Raw genomic sequence first — 21,391 nt, 5'->3', positions numbered from 1 at the left:
CATGCAGAGGTGTTAATGTAGCCTAAAAATTCTCTTGGTAAGAATAAAAATATTAAATATTCACATGGTGTATTTTATATTTACGTAATCTAAATTGCATTGTTTTAGTTTACTTTTCGTTACTTTAGTCATAACTATAAGTGGGAAAAGAAAATATATGCAAACCCACTATACTGTAGTTTAAAGTGGTATTAAGATCAGCAGCATCTGTTCACCCCTTTTCCTGCATTTTACCTGTAGAAGGTCTTGCATCTTACTGTTAAGAACAACAATTCTCAACCAGGGTACCGTTGAACCTCAGGGTTCCTCCAGAAGTTGCCAGGGGTTCCTCGAGCTGTGGGTGATTGACCTCCAATAGGGTGAAGCCTGCATATTTTCACGGATGACACCACTTGGCAGTGCCAGCTGCATGAATCCAAGGACCTTTTTAGCTGTCTGTAATGATGGCACTCTGACCAGTTATGTATAGGAGACACTCTCACTTCGAGCTATGGGCCTGATTTATTAAAGCCAATAATGTATAGGGCAGTGGTCGCCAACCTTTTTGGACCTATGAACCACTAAATGCAGGCATTGCAGACCGCGCATGCGTAGGGAGCCGTGTGTCATTCAAAGGGGAAGACACTCCCCCAAAGTGACGTCACCAAGCCAGAATCTGCCCACTCTCCCATCGCTTGTTCAGTCCTGCGATAGGAGATTGGGTGAGTTGTGTCCAAAGACACAACCCGCCCACAGCCTTAAGCCTTCAATCTGTACAGGAATATGATCCGTGGCTCTGGCCAGTGCGCCCCCCCAGCGGAGTTCTTCCCCTGACCCTGCTGGGGGGTGCACCAAACAGAGCCACGGACCACCAAAATTTTCTAACGGACCAACTGTTGGCAATCGCTGGTATAGGGAACATTCTTCTCACTGCTAACCAATGCAAATAGCATTTACCCATTGACATAATATAGCAGGGGTTCCTTGACACCTGAAAATGATTTTAAGGGTTCTTTAGGGGTATAAAGGTTGAGAAAGGCTGGTTTAGAATATTCAAATGTGCCTTGTTTGCAGAAACATGCATTATAATGCAATAAACATCAATATGTCAGCATTTTTTAGTGACCTGTTGACAATTTAATAAAACCTTAAAAATATTACTAAATATTTGAACATTTTTTCAGCTGGACACAATGTCAACTAAAATATCCAATTTTTGATACATTAAAGTATAACATGCAAAAACAATGTATATAATGCATTCTGTCCATGGTATCAATGCAGCAGTTTTTGTTGGAGTTAGAGATAGGCTTTATTGTGTTTGCAAATTCCCTACAGAACAAATAACATTGTCACTGTAATCGATCTACTGGCAGGAACCGGTAATAAAATATGATAACTAGGAGAACTAGAAAAAATTAGGTATTACATTATTTTCAAAGTTGCTATTTTACTTTCATGTATTTAATATATACACAGCACGGTGCTTATTTATGATTTTCCATCGTTACTCCTTATACTCTAAACTATTTTCAAAATCCTGCTTGTATTACCCTGAGGGTCCTTATACCACAGATTGGGAAAAACCTGGTGTAGACACATAAAATATTGTTAAACACCACAACTGCCTTAGAACCTGAAGTCACAGCTTTCAAAACTATGAGATGACCTGTCTTCCTTTTAGTAACAGCTTCCCATTATTATATTGTTCAGCTATGTGTGTAAATATTGTGTGACAGTGCAAGATTAAGTACAGCATCTCTGATTTTATTTTCAGGTATTCAGGGAAAAGAAATCATGTGTCTGCTACTGGATACAGAACGGTGCCCATCTTTAAAAGGCTGCCATGGGTCATCAGAGCCACAGCTTACAAAAATGGAGACCACAGCACACCCGTTAAAGTGTCTGCACCAACAATACCACTGGTAATAACGGAGGGGTCATAGTTATACATATTTATACTTTAAATGTTATCTGAAACATGTATAAGACAAGTTTTCCTCTTAAACAAAAACACATTCTTTGGTATTATTTGTACATTTTTATTATAGTTTTATTTGAAAATTTAAATAACAATAGCTTAGTATAGAGGCTAACTGAATGCAATATACTTACCTCTATCCATTCAGTCCTTAATACATGAACAGTAAACAGTGAAATTATCCGAAAAGAAATGTTTTATTAAAGACAGTTACCTACTAATTTTCTCTGAATCCAGCAAACCACCTAATGCAATAAATAATTTTTAACCCGGCTAAAATAAAATCCCACATACAGTGCTGTGGCATTTTTTTAGGCTGTAGCTAGAGCATAACACACACATATAAAATATCTGATGGTATAAAGAACTGTAAATAATCTTATAAATCTATCTAATAATAATAGAGCAAAGAATGAATGTGAAGATAAAAGTTTTTAGTGCTAACAAACGAAGAATGCATGCAAACCAACAATGTTTAATTAAAATTGTAAAAAAAAAATATAAAACAGTTTCCTTCCTTAAATCATTAAAATACGGTAAAATATTAGTCCTATGGTGGCCACTAAAAATTTTTCCTTTTAATTTTTATTAGTTTAATATTAATAATAATTAAAATACAAAGTAAAATGTTTTTAAATTAAAATGATAAATATATAAATAATTATGAAAACATATTCATAATATAATAAAATATAGGAATATAATATATTAAATGATATTTATATAACTGATATATGATGATATATAACTATCTCTAAATATCTATTTATTTATATATATACCTTTACTACTATTATGTAAATATATGTATTGTTTTTTTCTTAGCACATAGGCTCTATTTATTTATTTATATTTATAAATCAGGAAATCTGACATTTCCTCCAACAATCCCTGGTGGCAATCAATTACTGCTATTGAAATACATGGACCTGGAAGATTCCCACATGGGTGATTTCCTGATTTATAAACAGAACCCATAAATTCAACTAGAAAGAGATATAAATGACACACTCATATGCCACAGTCTTTTAGCAAATTTTAATGACTCCATGGGGCAGTTCCTGTGAGCCTGAAGTCGCTGAACTGATCAGTTCTTTGATATATAAGAAAAGGTTCACTGAAATTGTGATTGTTTGCTGTAGGTTTCTGCTCTTGTTCCATGCTTTAGTTGTTAACTTAAAAATAAAAATATTTGAACTTGTCAGTAACAGAACGGCATTTTCTCTTACCTCGTATTCTGCAGTTATTGGAGAGATGCACCGAGAAATTGAAGCTAAACATGGCTGCCCGTCGTATATTCCTTTCAGATGGCACTGAAGCTATTGAACCCAAAGATATTCCCCGTGATGCTGATATTTATATCTCCTCTGGAGAGTCTTTCATAGATCCTCTGAAAAATGTTAAAGGTACAGAAAAATGTGTATGGCTTTAGGGTCTACAATTAAGACTGATTTCACTCTATCTTTTGCTTGGTTTAACAAAACTAATGTTTACTCATTTACAGCTCAGTAAGGGTATAATGTGCCTAATGAAAGACAAATCTACTGACAGGCTCGTTTATTGCCCTTCATTAGCATCCGTGCCTAATTTAATATAAATCTGAAAAGACATTAGGGAGCCTGCAGGAGGTTAAATGGTGAAAAATATAATAAATTAAATCACAGATTATTGAATTTGCTGTTTAGTTCTACTGACACCCAACAGACACAACCCATTAGGCATGTAACGCCAGAAACATTTCAAAGTAAGGTAATTAATGTATTAACTTATGAACGTCAATGAATACAACAAAACCTAAAATCTGAATCTATAATAACAAGCAATTTTATTTTTTTTTTAAGTCCCATGACTGTGGAAGCATAACTGTGTAAATCATATTTTAATTACATTTTAAGAATCTGATTTAGAGCGAAGCCTCTTTCAAGGCCGTATACAGAATGAACACAGTAAAATTGTCCTTTCACTTTTTTTTTGCTTTTTATCGCAACAGTTATTGGACCAGTAGATCAAATAATTATTACATTTGTATAAAGGAAAAACAATAGAAACAAATATATTGACATTAAGATAAGACATTAGATATATAAAAGGTTTGATATCTATATATGAAAATAATATTTGTCAACCTATTAGTGCAGCCATGACTATACCTGCAGCCTTTTTAAAGAGGCTGTTGTGACCTTCGGTGGGATCATTGGAGAGAAGAACAACCATAGGAAATATGCCCTCAATTATCTTTTATTCCGGTATTCAGCAGCATATAACTAATATTGCTGTACCGTTATCAGTGGTATATATATATATATATATATATAATCAGCATTTATCTATATTGATCTATATACAGCATTTAACACATTAAAACCACTAATATGAAACACATAGGTTATCTGTTTAGAATGGCTTTTCTCCAGGATGAGGTATATTAAGCATATTAGTAAGTGTACAGTTATTGCATGAAGATGACATGTTGGAAGCAGAAAAAATGGCAGGTGTAGGGATCTTAATGACTTTGACAGTGGCCCAATCTATATTGGGTAATATCAACTTGAAAACACCAGATATGATGGGGTGTTCTGGTACCTAACAAACGTGGTCCAGAGAATGACAACCAGTAGTGGTAACGGGTTACAGATGCTCAAGGCTCCTTAATGCATGTAAAAGGGTGGAGGGTCTGGTAAAATCTTAGTGAGGAGCTGCTAAAGAAAAGATTGTGGAAAAAACTCCATGCTGGCCATGACAAAAAAGTTTCAAAAAATGGAGTACAACACAGGTATATGCATATGGGGCTACATAGCTGCAGACCAGTCATGGTGCTCACATTGACCCCTTGCGACCACCAGCAGGGCCTGCAATAGATGCATAAGCATCAGAACTAGACCATTGGACAATGAAAAAAGGTGGCCTGCTCAAGAGATGACTGCAGGAAGCATTATAAAGAAATAGTAGGCTGACAGAAGCAGCATGACTTAAAAGATCTGTTGCTATCATCTGAATGTCAGATATTCCAACAAATCATCAAAAGCCTTGTGGAGCCCTTGTCTGTTTTGTTGGCACAAGGCTAGCCTACAAGAACTTAGCCACCAGGAGAATGTTTATTGCAACCATTAGTTATACTTTGATTATGGATGTTTGGTAACCTATCAGTATCCTACCATATTTCCTTTTAATCTTTTGAAAAATCCAGTGTTAGGAAAGACAGTAAGTCATTTGGAGTCTTGCTGCTCATTGGTGTAGAGGTTAGTATACATAATGTACTATTTAACTGACAGAGTTCTGTTTTATTGAGCTATTTTTGTCATCCATGAATGCATTGGTTATTTTAAATGTTAATATTAGAAAAAATGTAAAACATTCCAGTGAAATTAACCGATAGTTCTTGTTCTAAAGCCATGGTCTGTAGAATTATGAAACAATTAAAACTGAGCTTCCTGTAATTGCCAAGACTGCTTGATTGAGCCACCCAAACTGATGGGTATAAATCTCTGAGGACTTAGGCTACGTACACACGTCTGCTCAGGGCTGATATTGGATGAGAATGTGGCGAGTTTACAGCGCTCGTAATGAAAGTGAAGAGAGCACAGCGGGGTGCAGCTCCATCATTCTCCCTTCTCCATAGAGCAGAATGGTGCTGTATGTACAGTGCTCGTTCATGCATCATTTAGTCTTTTGTTGTTGGAAAGGATCGTGAAAGATTCTTTGCAATGACAGTTGTGTATCCAGCCATACATAGATGATTTGTGGATTATACAGTCTATCTATCTATCTATCCCTAAAATATAGAGTTAGGGGTAGGCTTGTCCTTCTATTATATTACTACATTTACCAGCAATAATACTGATATATGGAAGTAGTGTTTTTGGAGCCTGGGAAATTATATCTCCAATTTGACCTGCCATTCCCTAGGGGGTTCTGTACATTCTGCACTAGGACACATGGGAAGTAATGACAATGGAAAGTCTTTATTGTTGTTCTAATGAAGTGTCCCTAATATTTTCACTATCCTGTTACCTTTACTGATGTCAGGTCAACATTAAGCCTTAGGCAGAAATACAGGTAATGATTTTTAACTATTCATAATGTTTTGAGATATCACATGTATGAGATTCTGCACTGCAGATTAAATGTGCCAGAGCATGTGATGTTAATTTGATTTTGAATAAATACAATGGATTTTGCTATACCTGTCACTTCCAAACCCATCAAAATTATATAATGCATGTATTCATGGATCTAATTGAATTATTATTTGCTCTGTAAAGATGGAAAACACCCTGTATAATCTGTGTTTTTTTTTCTATGAGCCTGATTTATTGTCTTTGAATATGTGAGAAATGATGTCTGTTGCCTGTATTGTTTCCACTTGTGGCATTTAGAGGGACACCCAAGGCATTTGTTTTACTTGAAAGAGTTCCTTATTGTGTGGTGGACCTAAGCAGTTATTTAAATGGGTATTCATTTTTCAGTAAATTTAAAGTTACTACTTTTTCTAATTTTTTTAATGCTAAGCGACTTTACTACTTCACTACCCTACTAGATAATGCTGATAATTTACCTCCTACAAACTAGACGAAACCTCACACACATCACACCTAAAACTGAACATAAAGTAATTTATTACTTGAAGGCCGTTGGTCTATGGGCCTGTTCTTGTTTAGGACACTCTGCTTTCTTTTGTTAACACACTTAGCTGTCAGTTGGTTTGGACTCTGCTTGTGTCCTGTCTGTTTTTGTCTCCCTTTTGCCTACAGTCTACAACAGCTGTCAGTTATTTGTTCCAGTGATTCAAGAACGGTGGTTGTAGAACAGGGACAGGCTCATGGAGCCATTTTTGACTTTAGGATGCTTTTAATATAACAGAGCATAGGATAACTCTTAGCTGCATAGAAAAAAAATTACTTTGATAAATACTATTTCATTTGTACAGTTGAATCTATGATCTAAACTATCACAACTTTTAATACTAATTAAGGCATTAAAAAATATTTTCTGTGCTATGAAATCATAACTAATTATAACTAATTATCATATCCGAACAACTACGACCAAACAAACAACTACACAGTGGTGGCACATATAAAACCCGCTAAAGTTGATAAAAGCTTTTAAAAGCAGTGCACATACAGTTGTGCTCATAAGTTTATTTGCAGTATTTGTGAAATATTGACTATTGTTTGGATAATGACTGATCATGCAGGAAACTTTCCTTTTAATTAACGAGTGTGCTCAGGTGAAGCAATTTATTATCATATAGTTGAGTATTTTGCAATGCAAAGAAAAAACCAATAGCCACTTCAGCTGAAATGCACTCTGCAAACAAGTGTTGCAAGATGCACAGTAGGGGGGAAAAACATGGGATGTATAGTTGATTTGCAAGAAAAAAGTGCACAATACAATAAAAACAGTGCAAAAAATTGTATTTGTAAAATTGAGATATTACAGGATTTTCTTGTGGCCCTCCTAAATTTTTGATTGCCCATGGAGACCCACCAAACGAATTGGGTTCTCACTCACAAATTATTGTATCTCACACAAATTATTCACATTCTTTCTCGACACGTTTCACAGAAACTAGTCTGCTTCCTCAGGATACCTCCTATACCAATATTGCCCTCCATGGGCAATCACAAATTTAGAAGGGACACAAGAAAACCCTGTAATATCTCTGCATGCGATTTTTGTAAATATTTATGCACTGTTTTTATTGTATTGTGATTAATAAAATATTTATAATTTTAAATGTATGTTGTTTATTAATGCCACTAAAGGATCCCTGTCATCATCAACTCTTTCCTTACTCATGTTTAAATTAGAATGTAACATCAATAAAATTACACACCATTAGGACTTTATCTGCATAATTTCATAACTGAAAAATGAATTTAGGATTTTTGAAGGCAAGCTTTACCTGAACCTGTGCTTTCCCTATGCAAAAAAAAAAAATCTTTAATCAAACTTTCCAGCAGCCAGAAGTAGGAGTAGCCATACTGTGTTATAAGTTGCTCAATAGCATAGCAAAGGCAAGACAAACTGTAAAGGATCCTTGTGCAAAAACAATTTTGTCCCCATTTTGATTGCTGCCTAAGTACAAACATTTGTGTGATTTTACTATGGATAGATAAATAGATAGATATTGATGTACTAAAAAAAATTTATATTGTTGACTTAACAAAGTAAGTATTCCATTGCAAAGTAAAGGCTCTGCTGTCAAATCCATCCAATCAACCAAGTAAACAACACAGATTCCTTTAGTAAATCAAGACCTATATATTTCACAGATAACCTTTTCAACAATCTGTACATTACTTGACAATGAAAGGAACTCCTAACCACATCCTAACCCACATCTACTTTAACTGTGCAGACTTTCATAGGATTTTTCTGTAGCTGCAAATCCTGCAAATAATTAGTCTGTTCCTGACTCTATCTGCATACCAGTGCTGGTGCTGTTGGTCCTACCCTATCACGTTCACCCCATTTTCTATTGAGGGAGAAAGGAAAAAGGTTCTGCTGGGAGGTAAGGTTAAAAGGAAATCTGGTTTGGTTTACATGAAATGTGACATACTTAAGAAGGTTTCTTTTCTATTATGGAGGACTCCAAAAAGTAATAAATGCCTAGAGCTGGAGTTTGCAGGTTTTTCCCGTGTTTGTGTGGGTTTCCTCTGGGTACTTCAGTTTCCTCCCACATTCCAAAAACATGCAGTTAGGTTAATTGGCTTCTTCCCCAAAATTGACCTTAGACTGTGTTAAAGACATATGACTATGGTAGGGACAATATATTGTGAGCCCCTTTGAGGGACAGTTAGTGACATGACTATGGACTTTGTTAAGCGCTGCGTAATATGTTGGTGCTATATAAATACTGTTTAATAATAACAGTAGAGCACCGTGATACCACATGAAGCATTTGCATCTGCGAGATGTGATGACCAAAAGATATCAAAGCTTGTACTAAGTGTAGGCAAATTGTCTTTTCATACCTTGAGTTTGCAGGTTTCTTGGCAAGCACCTAAAAATTCCTACAATGCACTGACATTTTAGTTTTCCTGCAAAGGTAACCAAAGGATCTATCACTATAGAAATAAAGTAAGCAGTACATTTTAAATAATTTTAAATTCTCACTTTACACATAATAAAGTTTTATAAGGCTGTAAGATCATCTGTGACACATGGATAAAAAAACATTCAAACTGAATGGAAGTGGACATAAGAAAAAAAGCTGTCAAGGTAAATCTAGCTCAAGGCAGGGTGTTTTATGGACTAGCATAGAAGTTAAACAATTTTCCATTGAACAACAGATAAACTAGGATAGATCGCACATACCTGAATCTTGTTTTCACCAGCTAATTTTTGCTTGAATAGTCAAAAAACATCACAATAAATAGAGGGAATGTGGAAACCTGAACCTGGCTTGGAAAGGAGGCAAATGTCGATTGAATTTTATTTCAAATTTAGACCCAGCAGAGGTTCCGAACTTTCCTTCTCCTATGCAAAAGGATAAAAAAAAGTTTTGCTGGAAATATACTTTAATAGTGAAGTCAAAGTAATTAATTTTCATAGTTTATCTCTGGTAGTCAGACAATTGTAACAGGTTGTCCACCTTTCTCATTGAGCCTGATGTAAGTTCTCCAAGGCTGGAGAGGATACACTTTCTTCAGTGAACCTGGGTAAACCAGCAAACCTGAAATGGATCTGGTCCAGGATACAAAACACATGCTAGCAAATACCAAATGACTTTGAAGAAATCGATTCCAGGTTTGCTAGATCACCCAGCTTCACTGATGAAAGTGTATCCACTCCAGCCTTGAAGAGCCTTGAAGCCTTGAAGAACTAATAAATCAGGCCCAGTGATTAGAGTGTATTTGCTGGTGAATGGAAACAAACTTCTACTTATTTGGAAGCCTTTATTGGCATATTCACTACACCGTGATATGTTCAATACTGCCAGACATTGCACTGCATGTGCTGACTGTTTTAAGTGCAAATCTCCACTTGAACACATCTCTGCTATCACTTCCCACCAAGAAAAATACATATAATCTCCATAAAATAATTTCTTACCTATTTCTTGCTGCCTGTCATGCATATTGTATATATTTCTTTGTTATCAGTCCTGAATATTCTGCTGGTGTTGTGACTTTTCTGTTAATGTTAATGGCAGAATAAGCTTTTGTCATCCTGAAAATAAGCACGAATAATGTAGGTTGGGGCACTCTAAATATTCATTTGTTATATTTTTCAGATTGAAAGAGTGTGTATTTTATTTGTGGTTATTGTAAAATATATTGCTGGTAGCGAGGATCCAAAAATGAATACATATGTCAAAAAGTTTGTGTATATGTACATATATATATATATATATATATATATACCAGTATATATATATATATTCACATACTGTACACAAACACACATGCATTTCCAATTCTCCAAACTATTATATAGCACTTATACACTATAAATTCTCCCTTTTTATGCTGAGCCATTATCTATCATTACAAATAAGCTGAATGATTTTACAGCGTCTGTATTCTACTTGAGAAATCCTTTAATTAGCTGGAAAAGTATTTGTGCTTTACCTGCGGACAAATACGTTAAATCCCACACGCGGATTTCTCTTGTACCAACATTTACTTACAATAATTTTAAGAATCCTCACTTCTCACCCTCCAGAAGCTCAATATCTGTCTGTCTTTCACACACAAACTCACATAGCACTTTGTTGCTGCAGGGGACAGAGCCTTTCACAGCTTTCTGCATAATCTGGTTTATTTAATAAGGCATTGCAAAGAGCAACGATGATGTACATAGTGCAAAGATGATGTGCAAAGTCTAGAAATGCATACCAGCCAATCACAATTCACCTTTCATTGGCTTAGAGTGGTCACAACGAATCATGATTGCTGATTAGTTCTTGTTGGTTACTGCAGTTGACACGTAGCTATTTTCTTTTTTTAAAGCCGTTTTCATTCCCAAAGTGATACTTGTAGACACCAGTGCAGATCATTTCATTTTGTCAAACAGCCAGTGGTGTTCATTTTTCAATACTTGGGCTGTAAACAGGGGCAAGAGCTTTTAATGTTAGTACCATGGAGGTAATGCAAAATTGATTACCATTATAATACAAAATACACCTAACATTTAGTGTCAGTGAATGAAAATAAGGAGAAACTGTACTTACAGTAATAGTTCCTTCTCTATTTTTGCACACAGTGACCCTAATTCTCAAATGCATTCCACTAAAGCCAGTATATCTTAGTAAAAAGGGGGCCCAGCAAGGACGTGTTTTGTTTTTTGCAAGATCTATATTTCACCAGATGGGCCACAATGCAAATATTAATCAAACGGAGAAGGAGGGTATGTATATTACAAAGCTGCACCCAGAGAGCAGGAGAATTAGGGAGAGAACAAGCTGTTCAGTAGACAAATCTGAGCACTTCATCCAGTAGCTTGACATCTTAAATTAAAAAATTCCCCCTTTTTTTCTACACATTGGGAGCTACTAATACAACTTTATACAGAATACTCTATCCATACTACATATCCCATAGTACTTTACGTCACCAAAACATTCTTTCTCTTCAATTAACCTGCCTGTTTAAATAGGGCCAAGTGATCACCTCTCTAATTGAAAGTCTTTATGTACCCTGAGGTAGTCTACCGGCGAAACTCATTGGCACAGAGTGTCACGTGTGACTACTAAAAAGTCCGAACTATTGAATAATATTTGGGTGACGGCTATCTTTATCCATATGAATGCTACTAACAATTTATGTACCAATGCTACTCTTTCTGTTTGAAGTAGATATGCTTTGAATTGTATGCCAAAAAGCCCCTCAATGGGTTTCGTTTCTTGGGTTTCGTTGAGGTAAAGTGTTATGTTTATAATTAAGGTTAGGGTTAGATTTACAGGTTAGTCCATAAAAAAATACTAAAGCCTAAAGCCAAAGTCATATAACTTTTGGACCAGTCTTTTATTTGCTTCAGGGCAGGGTGCTTCCTGAGTAGCCCACATTGTTGCCTATCTGATGTGGACTCTTTTCTTTAATGGACTGGAAGGCAACATCAACAAATGGAGACATCTGATGCTTCTGCAATGGTAGACTAACAGTCAAATGAACAGAATGTGGCCCTGTCAAGGTGCCTGGATGGTGAATTTGGGTGAGTATATTTTCTTTACAAGGTAAGGATGTGTTTGATCCTGCAGGACACGTTGGTGTTGGTGGTCGAGGGGGGGAGTAGGATTCACAGGCGGGCAGGTTGGGCATTTTGCCAGTAAATGGCAATTAGGTTTATACCTACATTTAAGCTTTCAAAGTTTAAACTTAATAAACCATGAACTTTAAAAAGTTATCTCCTCTTGTATATATTACCAATGGCTGCTTAACAATAAGCCATACACATTTATCTGCAACACTTATTGCCAGTGGTAACTTGATAAAACTGTGTTATTAACCTTGTAGGCTTCTCGTTCTTGCAGTCTGTGCCTGTGCTGTTTAGATTTCTCTGTGCTCAGCACATCAGCATGTTACCAAGCCTGCAGGGCACACACACTACTATCATTCTTATGGCGATTCTGTACACTTGACTGGACATTTAAATGAATATCAGAATTCATCAAGTAAATTTGATGCACTCACTGTCTCTGCTTGTACTTGTCCCTGTCTTCTGCATTATCCTCATTGCTGCTCTAAGCCAGCAAAACAATATATTCATGTAAAAATATTAGATTCATTTAAAGAAACTAATAATAATGGTAATATTCAAGATGAATAATAATTTTCATTACAATGCGTTATATTAATGTGTAAAAATTCTGTGTTGTGTTCCGTGCAATTGTTTTTACTGTTTTTGTAACTGTGTATATAGCCTGCTGGTTTGCATTATCCTAACAATGCTGGAAAAACTGAAAAAAAGAAATTTGTGTTGGGATTGAACGTAAACAAGCATTTTTAGGTGCCAGTACTTAACAAAACAGCTTTGTAGCTGCCTTCAGCATACCCCCAGAAGCTCCGCATCTCCAGAGCCATTCTTTGGCCTTTGGATAATTGATAAGTCACAGAATATTGCATTGTGATATGTAGGGTACAGCATTGCTTGTTTTCCACTATATGGAATTCAGGGGGGCTCCCAAAGTGATCATAAAAGCAGTGGTGTTATGTACTGTACTGGTATGATGCCTAAAGGTATGGCTTGGGGTTGATTTTTCTAGTTTCTTCTCCCTTCAAAGTCAAAGAGACAATGGTGCGCCATGCCTTTACAATGTGTGTAGGTGACAGCACAGGAGCACAATTAAAAAAAGATCATGAACTGTACTAGATTTTCTCTCCTCTACAATCTATCATAAATGATGCAGCCAGACTAATCCATCCTTCCCACCACTCTTCTGCTGCCTCCCTTTAAAATCTTTATCTCTTTAAAATTTAAATGCCTCCACAGCTCTTGTCCCACCTACATTTCTGACCTGATACACAAATACCCCCCCCCCCCCCCCCAGCTTTTCTCTTCCAATGACCTACTAGCAACTTCCTCATTCATAACCTCATCACTTGCTCTCTGGATCTCTCTTCCTATTCAGCTTGCTCCTACAATTAAAATAGCCCTTAAAGGTCATCTTTTTAAACTCGCCTTTAATTATCCCTGACAACTTACTGACCTTTTCATACTCCCACTTTCCTATTGGGCCTGATTTATAAAAAGCTCTCCAAGGCTGGGAAGGATACACTTCACCAGTGAACATGTTTTGAATCTTGAAACAGATCCCTTCCAGGTTTTCTGGATCACCCAGCTTCACTGATGAAAGTGTATCCTTTTCAGCCTTGGACAGCTTTAATAAGTCAGGTCCCTTGTGTGCTGCTTTCCCCCACCTCTTAGATTGTAGGGTTTTTTTGGCGGGGTCCTCTATTCTACCTGTGTCATTGTATTTGTCGTTTGCAACCCCTATTTAATGTAAAGTGCTGCATTTTATCTTGGCGCTTTTAAAATACTGTTTATTAGGATGAATAATAGTAATACTGTGATGGCTGTACATAATTCTTTCTGACTTGCTTCCTGATAGTAAAGCAGTGCTCCATACTTATGCAATGTGTATCAGTAAGGTTGCTTGTAGTCTTCAATATGGGTGCATTTGAAGGGGGCACAACACAGAAGCTTGACTGGGAACAAGTCATCACCCCTTATCAAGAGGCACCTAAACAAGGTCAAATCAGGGCAGAAATACCAGTTATTTATTTTAATACCTGCTACAGATTTCAAAAGATTAAAAACAACATGCCTGTGTAAAAGCCTGTAAAATGTTATGTTTGGGCTCAGACCTACTTTAATAACTGAGCTGCCATTAAGGTTTACTTGCCCTTTAAGCTTTGTTATCTTTGGCTGCATTTTCCTATGATTTACTCTGCTGTTCTTTATTGCACCACAATATTGGCACATGCTGATGGAATTTCACATTCTCTCTTGCTGGATCAGCAAGCTTAACCTACCAAAATCTGGTGTTGCGCGATGCTTTTGACTGATAATCAATCTTTCCGCTGCTCGACAGTTGTTACAGGGACGCAGACTAGAGGAAGTGGCAGATGCGGAATGTCTTCTGAGAGAAGGGGCTGTAGGTGTGCTGGGGAAAAAGTAACAAGTCGTGCATATCCAAGTTTGTAACTATCCCGAGAGCCAGGAAATGTATCCACAATGTCAGCACCGTCACTTATGATTTCATTTGTCAAATAATCTAAACACTGAGCTCTGATGTCCCCCTGGATCTATGTGTACAGTCACTGCTTTCTAATATACGTAGGGGAGGTATCAAGCAATAACAATTGTCCAATATTTACATAAAAATCATGTTGTCCTAGTTCCCTGTTTTCTTCCACCCTAACCTCAATGCCTAAATAATTTAAAAACATCATCTGTTAGGATTTTTGTTTTCTAAAAGTGGATGTATCCCAGTCAATAAAATGCTAATTTTCAATTTTTTCTTTAAATGTACAACTTTTAGTACCCAGTGGTCCCTCAATAAAGACCCTTGTTTAGGCACATCTTGTTATAAAGTGATATTGTTATGACTTTTCCTACCAATCATTCTTCTAAACAATTTACATGTGCTTTTGGTGCAGATTATAAGGACGTTATCTTGATCAGAAAGCTTGCCCCAAGCAATGCCATGCAGTCAATAGTGGAGGAAGTTTATGTGGCCGAGATGTGACTGCAAAACGTTTTGGGAGATCAGCATTCCTGAGACTAAAATAAACCTATTTAAGTTAACTAAAGAAACACTGTGACTTATTATACACGATGAACTATATGTCATTCCATTAGTGTTTTCTTTGGGTTAAACTTTGCAGAGAGTCACATATCACTTTTGTGTACAGTTTAACTATTTAGGCTTCAGTTATAACATTTGTGCTGCATTATCTATAAAAGATTTAAATCAACCCCCCCCCCCCACACCTCCTTATTTACCTTTACTTGCTTTGTCTGAGTCTGGTGTTGTGGGTTGGGTCTTGGAGGTCACCAAAATGGGAATCAGCCATGATTTTGACTTTGAACATCCACTATTATAACTGTTCATACTCATTAATAAACACTTTACATTTGCCTAGTATATATTTGTTTACTTGTTTTCTGTCTGACTCCTAAGCTTGAGTTATTAAGTCAACCTGGTGGTTCCAATCATTGAGGGTGGAAATGTGACATAAGTGCCAATCAGGAATCATAGACACCAATGCCAGAATAGGTGTGTTCTGCAAACATATGCCATTTATAAATGACAGAGTAGTAAATGATCAAGAAAGAGTTCCAGAGCCATTTTTATCGGGCTATACTTCCACCAGTCATGGGGCAGGGAGCTTTGTGTGCTAGGTACTTTCAACAGATGTCCAATAAAGTATTTTAAGATCTGCAGGTTGGTGTTTTTATTCACTTCTTTTAATATCTTATCAATCACTAATCCAGAGTAGTGGCTTCTTGTGGCCTAGTTTTCGATTTAAGCAGCACAAATGTACTGCATACTTTTTTTCAAATGCCCCCCCCCCCATTCACTTCTTTACATGGTAGGAGAGAAGTAAAATACTATAGAACGCCAGCTCTAAATCTGCTTGAGCTACTGATATCACATCCAAGATGGTTGTGTCCAGCAGCAGTCTCAGGAGTTTTGGATATTTACACAAGCGAATATTTTTTCTGGTTAATAGAATGCCTACAATATGTGAAATCCACATATAGTTTTATGGAAAGATTGTTGTTTTAATTATTTGGCATTTAACAGATTACCAGGACCAGTCAATGGAATGGCCACACTTTTCCAAAACCATTTAACAAATCTTTTTCAAAGCTCTCTTCCCTGCCAAACTCTCTTGATAAAAATTACCCCATTCTGCCAAACCATCATGATTTTCGTGAACCAACAATGAGTTTTGGAGGTGGTGGACCAGATCTTTTAAATTCAGGAACTGGGATGCTTGCTTTTGGATTTTGTATTGTACACAGTAGGGATGTGCGAGCTAGAATAATAAGTTCGATCTTGCACCGAATCAGGCCTTTCTCGCTTACCGAAAATGTAAGTGAGAACGGCCTTCTGATTCACCGAGAGGTCAAGCTCCAGGATTTCCAGGGCTGCATGATGTCTCTGTGATCCCAGGCACTAGAGGTTAATCAACCTTCAGTGCCCTGGGGATTGCAAAGAGGGAGATTCCCAGGGCTGAATGCAGCTCTTGGAATCATCCTGTTTTAATTTCCTCTTCCGATGGTTTTCCGAAATCGATTTGCCGAAATGTTGCTGAACCATTGGAAGTTCAAGGAAATTTTTGCAAGAATGTCGGAGGCATGCCTATTACACAGTGACCCTTCATGCATGGACATCTAGTTGCCATCCTTTCATCTCTTACAGGTCAGAAGGATTAGATTATCAAGAGGTGAAAATGCAGGACTTTTAAAGCATCAATTTTCAAAACACATATTTTGTAATGTAAAATGCTAACAAGGTTTTATAGAAGACCTTATGAAAATATATACAAAATAACAATTAAGTTTAAAGTATAATACAGCAAGGGGATTGCTTGCTCTGCTCAAGGCATTTGTCTCAAATGTTATACTCTTTTTCAGAATTTGTTTGAGACAAAAAATTAGGTATAAGTAGTTACTCACTATAAAAAAAGTGACACAAAATACAACCTACAGTTTCAAAATACCACATAAGGAAACAGCATCATCTCCTTGGGTCATCTTTTAAAGGGTTAGAAGTAATATTATGAACACAGGCTCAATGTAGTTGTGCAGTAAAGCTTTAGAGCACCTTTTTCTATCTGGTTAAAAAACAAATACAAGCAGTACCAAAACAGCAATTGATAAAAATATATATAAGCCCAAAATGAAAGTAGTGTTAGGTCTCATTATTGGTTTATTTACTTATCCACATATAAATGAAATAGTATGCATCTAGCAGTTTTTTTATTACATGATCTTAGTTCATATTTTCATATTGATATGTTCATGTTGATTTTGAATTGATTCAACAGAAGGGAATGTCATGTGGAATTTTGTGACACATTGAACAATAAAAACACATCTTTAGAAAAGTAGCACAAGCAAATAAATAAAACACATGTCCGTCCAGACTCACATGGAAGTCAGTGTCACCCCTTTTCATATTTGAGACAACTGAGGCCTTGCCAGGGAATCTCTCCACCCAGGAACCTTTTGTGCCAAATGTTTACAATAGCAGCTCCTTCTGATCACGCTGCCAGCTCTTGGCTATCTAATATTTAGCAATGTGCCAGCTTAGGCGCACCTGCCCCCGTCTGCCGTCCCAGTGCACGGGGAGTTTCACATGACCTCACCACTTCCCAGCTGACTCAGTCAGCTCTGTAAATGGCTGTGTGCCCCCAGACCCAGAGCTGGAGGTAATTAAAGAGCCAATAAACAAAAAATGACAAGTTGGTCTATATAAAAGAGCATTTTAGTGACATTCAAGGATTAAATGAGAATTTAAAAAAAAAAGAAAATAGTGATGAAACATCACTAGGGAGGCATAATTGTTATTACTGGAGAAAAGGTGACAAGGGCCAAATAAAGCTGGTATTTTGCAACCATCGGAGTTTATTTTCCTGTAATTAAATTGGAAAACATATGAGGTAGTATAAACAACTTCATTTTTCTTTTACTTTTCCCCATTGTTACTGAATCAGTGCTAAAAGTCCTCAAATATATAAAAAGCACTGAAATAGAGTAGTAATAAGTAAGAACCCCTATCAAGTTTTTATTGATATTTTCCCACTGGGGAAATTCACCCTTTGGTACTGAAAGTGAGAGAAAAAATAAAAAATGTTAGATGTTACTTGAAGGAGTAATCTTCCAATAAAAACATGTAATCTGGTGCCAACTGTCTAATTTATGATTGGAGAAACCTTTTACTTTTTGTTGAGTTTAGCTAGCTCGTTCATCAGGCAATATTCACAATGGTGCCTGGTAAAGAGCCTTTCAAGTTCTAAATCATTACTGTATGTAAATCAATATATGAATAATAAGCTAATCTGAGAATATAGATATGCTGGTGACCCTACATATACCTATTCATGGATTTGAAATAGTGCAATCCATTGATAGTCAATGCAGTGCTCAGTACTATTTGAGGTCTAGAACTGTACGGTATGCACCACATTTCTATGAATCACTCCTGGTTGTGTCCTGAGACAGGATATTTCGGAACATCTTCTCAGATTGGTTAAACTGTCACCTTACTTGGCATGTTCTAAGTCTATATAACCAGGAAATGTTAGCTAAAAATATAAAAATCATCCAGGGACAGAAAGCACAAAAACCCGCTGAGTTGCACAAGTAGTAATGAAGACTGAATTTTATTATACAAAGAAATGCGTAAATATGACATTTAGGTTGTCATATGTGACCCTTTGCAGTTCTACTACCCTATCCTTTGGCATATGTTAGCACTGCATAAATAGATCAAGCCCAACATGGGTCTTTGAAACTTAATAAAAACGCCATGCTACTGACAAGTGGCAAAAAGAATGCAGAAAGTTGGTTGATTTTCAGCACCAACATTTTTATAGATTGCCATGGCACACCACTTACTTTACTGCTTATCTTAATGTTTATTTCAGGTTATTTAGCACTGAAAGCAAGTGTTTGCCCAAGATGTGTTCAAACTCTTAGCCAAGACCTTAATCCCACACTAACACTTAATCCTTCCCTATAAAAACCTTATAACTTAACCCAACCTCTAAAAGTAAGCAGTAAACAAACCCGCCTAGAAGGAAATGTGGGAGCTGCAACTGCCTGCCACAAACTGCCTGCCTGTAAAAATGTTGGTTGCCTGGCTTTTGTACATTCTGAATTGCTGACTCAGATGGGAGGTTTAGCTTAATTTTAAGCTTGCACTTGAAGCCAAATGAATAGTATGACAACCAGGGCATAAATCATATAGCAATGGTAGCCTTTTCTTTGTTTTACACTTAACCTCCCCACTAACACTTCAGTCTAATGCTTAACCTAACCCTTAAAACTTACATTTCCTTACCCCTACACCAAAAAATGAGATTGAACCTGTTGGCCCATCATTCTGAAGTCATTACACCGCTTTTAGATTTATAAGGGACCTGTAAACCCCACCAATGGATACATTTTTTAGCCAGCAGTAAATGTCCACATCAGCAGGGACCCTGTCGCCTTGCAGTATATATGAAAGAAGATACGGAGTACAGTGTTGTCACATTACAATGAACTCAAGTTAACAATTAGAGCATTTATTTTTATTTTATTTTTAATCTACTTAAATATGTTTGTAATTAAAGGTTGATAACACTTTAACTGAAGATTAAATTTAATAACTCCTATTCCTAACCTAACCCCAACACTAAACATGCTCTTACAGGATCCTAAAGGACTTAGGCTATGTATACACATCAGATGATTCTCGTCAGATGATATCGGACAAGAATCTGGTGTATAGCGCTGGTCGTTCGACATTCATGGATTTGTTCTGGCAAATCCATGAATGATCACAATGAAAGTGAAGGGCAGAGACCACAGCAGGATGCCGCTCAGTCATTCTTTACCCACTCCATAGTGCAGAACAGCGCTGTATGTATAGCCCTAGTTCATGCATCGTTCAGTCTTTTGTCGTTGGAAGGGATCGTGAAACATCCTTTCTAACAACAATAATTGCACGTGTGTACCCAGCCTTACTTTCTGTGCCAAAATCAGCTTTGGGATCTATGCACTAAAAACACTACAAAGATCATCGTATTACCCCATTCTATCTGCAAAATACCCCTTGCTGTATTATTGTATAATGCTGTACCTATATTCCTTATTAGTTGTTACAATTTAATAATTTTAAAGTATATATAAATATTTGTGAAGATATTTAATTTACAAAAGCATTGCATGTTACACATTGCTTTTTTCAAAGGGAGAATGATGAAAGTGTGAGTGAGATGTCAAATTCTGTTATACTCATGTCCATCTTTCTTGGAGAGCAGAAATGCAGGATGGTCTAAATCCGCCAAGTAGGGTTGTCGCTTGAGTTGTTTTTTTAGCACTTGTCAATGTATTCAGCACATTTATTGTTTTGTGATTGCTCGTAGCTAATTATCTTCTTTATAATATTGGATCCATGACACTGGAATAATTTAACAGCTGCAAATAAAGAAAAAACACACGTTGGTTGGTACACCTTGTTAGTTGTGTTTTGTATCACACTCAGAAGTAGTGATGAAATTAAAATTTGTTTAGACCTGAGGGATCTCCTGAGACTAAGTTTAGTTTTGTTTTTAAAGTGGTGCATCATGGTGCAAGTGAAACTATACATAAAGCATTTTTTTGTATTATTTTTTACATTTTAATATACTTGCTGTTTTCGTGAATTATTATACTGTCTTTATCTTTTATATTACTTTATATAATACTCGAATAATATTATTTATAATAAAAAAACACACTCATTCATGGACACACATTATGAAAAGTAAAACATTTACTACTCCAGAGCAGTCATTCTCATCCAGGGTTCACTGGAACCTTAGGGCTCCTTTAGAGGTTGCTAGGGGTTCCATGAACTGGCTGGTTGACCTCTCATTTGATGATGCCGGCATAATTCTTGGGCCAACACCACTTGATAGAGCCAACTGCATGATTCTAATGATGTTTTTAAATAGTATTATTTGGGCCAACACTGTAGGGAATTCTTTCCACTGACCACCAATTTAAGAAGTGTTTTGGTATCCCCAATAAATTGCTTTTAGCAGGGGTTCTTCAAAACCTGAAAAAATGTTATAGGTTCCTTAGGAGTAAAGAGGTTGAGAAAGGTTGCTTCAGAGAGACAGTAGCTGCTCATACTTTACAAAAAAATCTAATCTTTATTCTAAAGTAGTTCTAACGAATTATAGTGTCAGTTTCCCTAAATCACAAATGAGTCTACAA

At 36.4% G+C, this 21,391-nt stretch overlaps 1 protein-coding gene across 2 annotated transcripts in view; it reads left to right on the top strand.

Moving 5' to 3' along the window:
- The first annotated feature begins 1,794 nt into the window (after nucleotides 1-1,794).
- Nucleotides 1,795-21,391, top strand: part of DCDC1 (doublecortin domain containing 1) — a 215,382-nt gene continuing 195,785 nt past the window's right edge. For both annotated transcript variants that reach the window (XM_072421857.1, XM_072421856.1), the window contains exons 1-2: nucleotides 1,795-1,904; nucleotides 3,204-3,366. In XM_072421857.1, the coding sequence (XP_072277958.1) occupies nucleotides 3,240-3,366 (127 nt within the window). In that variant the 5' untranslated portion in view covers nucleotides 1,795-1,904; nucleotides 3,204-3,239. The remainder of the gene's footprint in view (nucleotides 1,905-3,203; nucleotides 3,367-21,391) is intronic.

Source organism: Pyxicephalus adspersus, chromosome 9, assembly GCF_032062135.1.
Source record: "Pyxicephalus adspersus chromosome 9, UCB_Pads_2.0, whole genome shotgun sequence".
Classification (NCBI taxonomy): domain Eukaryota; kingdom Metazoa; phylum Chordata; class Amphibia; order Anura; family Pyxicephalidae; genus Pyxicephalus; species Pyxicephalus adspersus.
The sequence above is the reverse complement of the archived record's forward strand: the minus strand, read 5'-3'. Positions and strand labels throughout refer to the sequence as shown.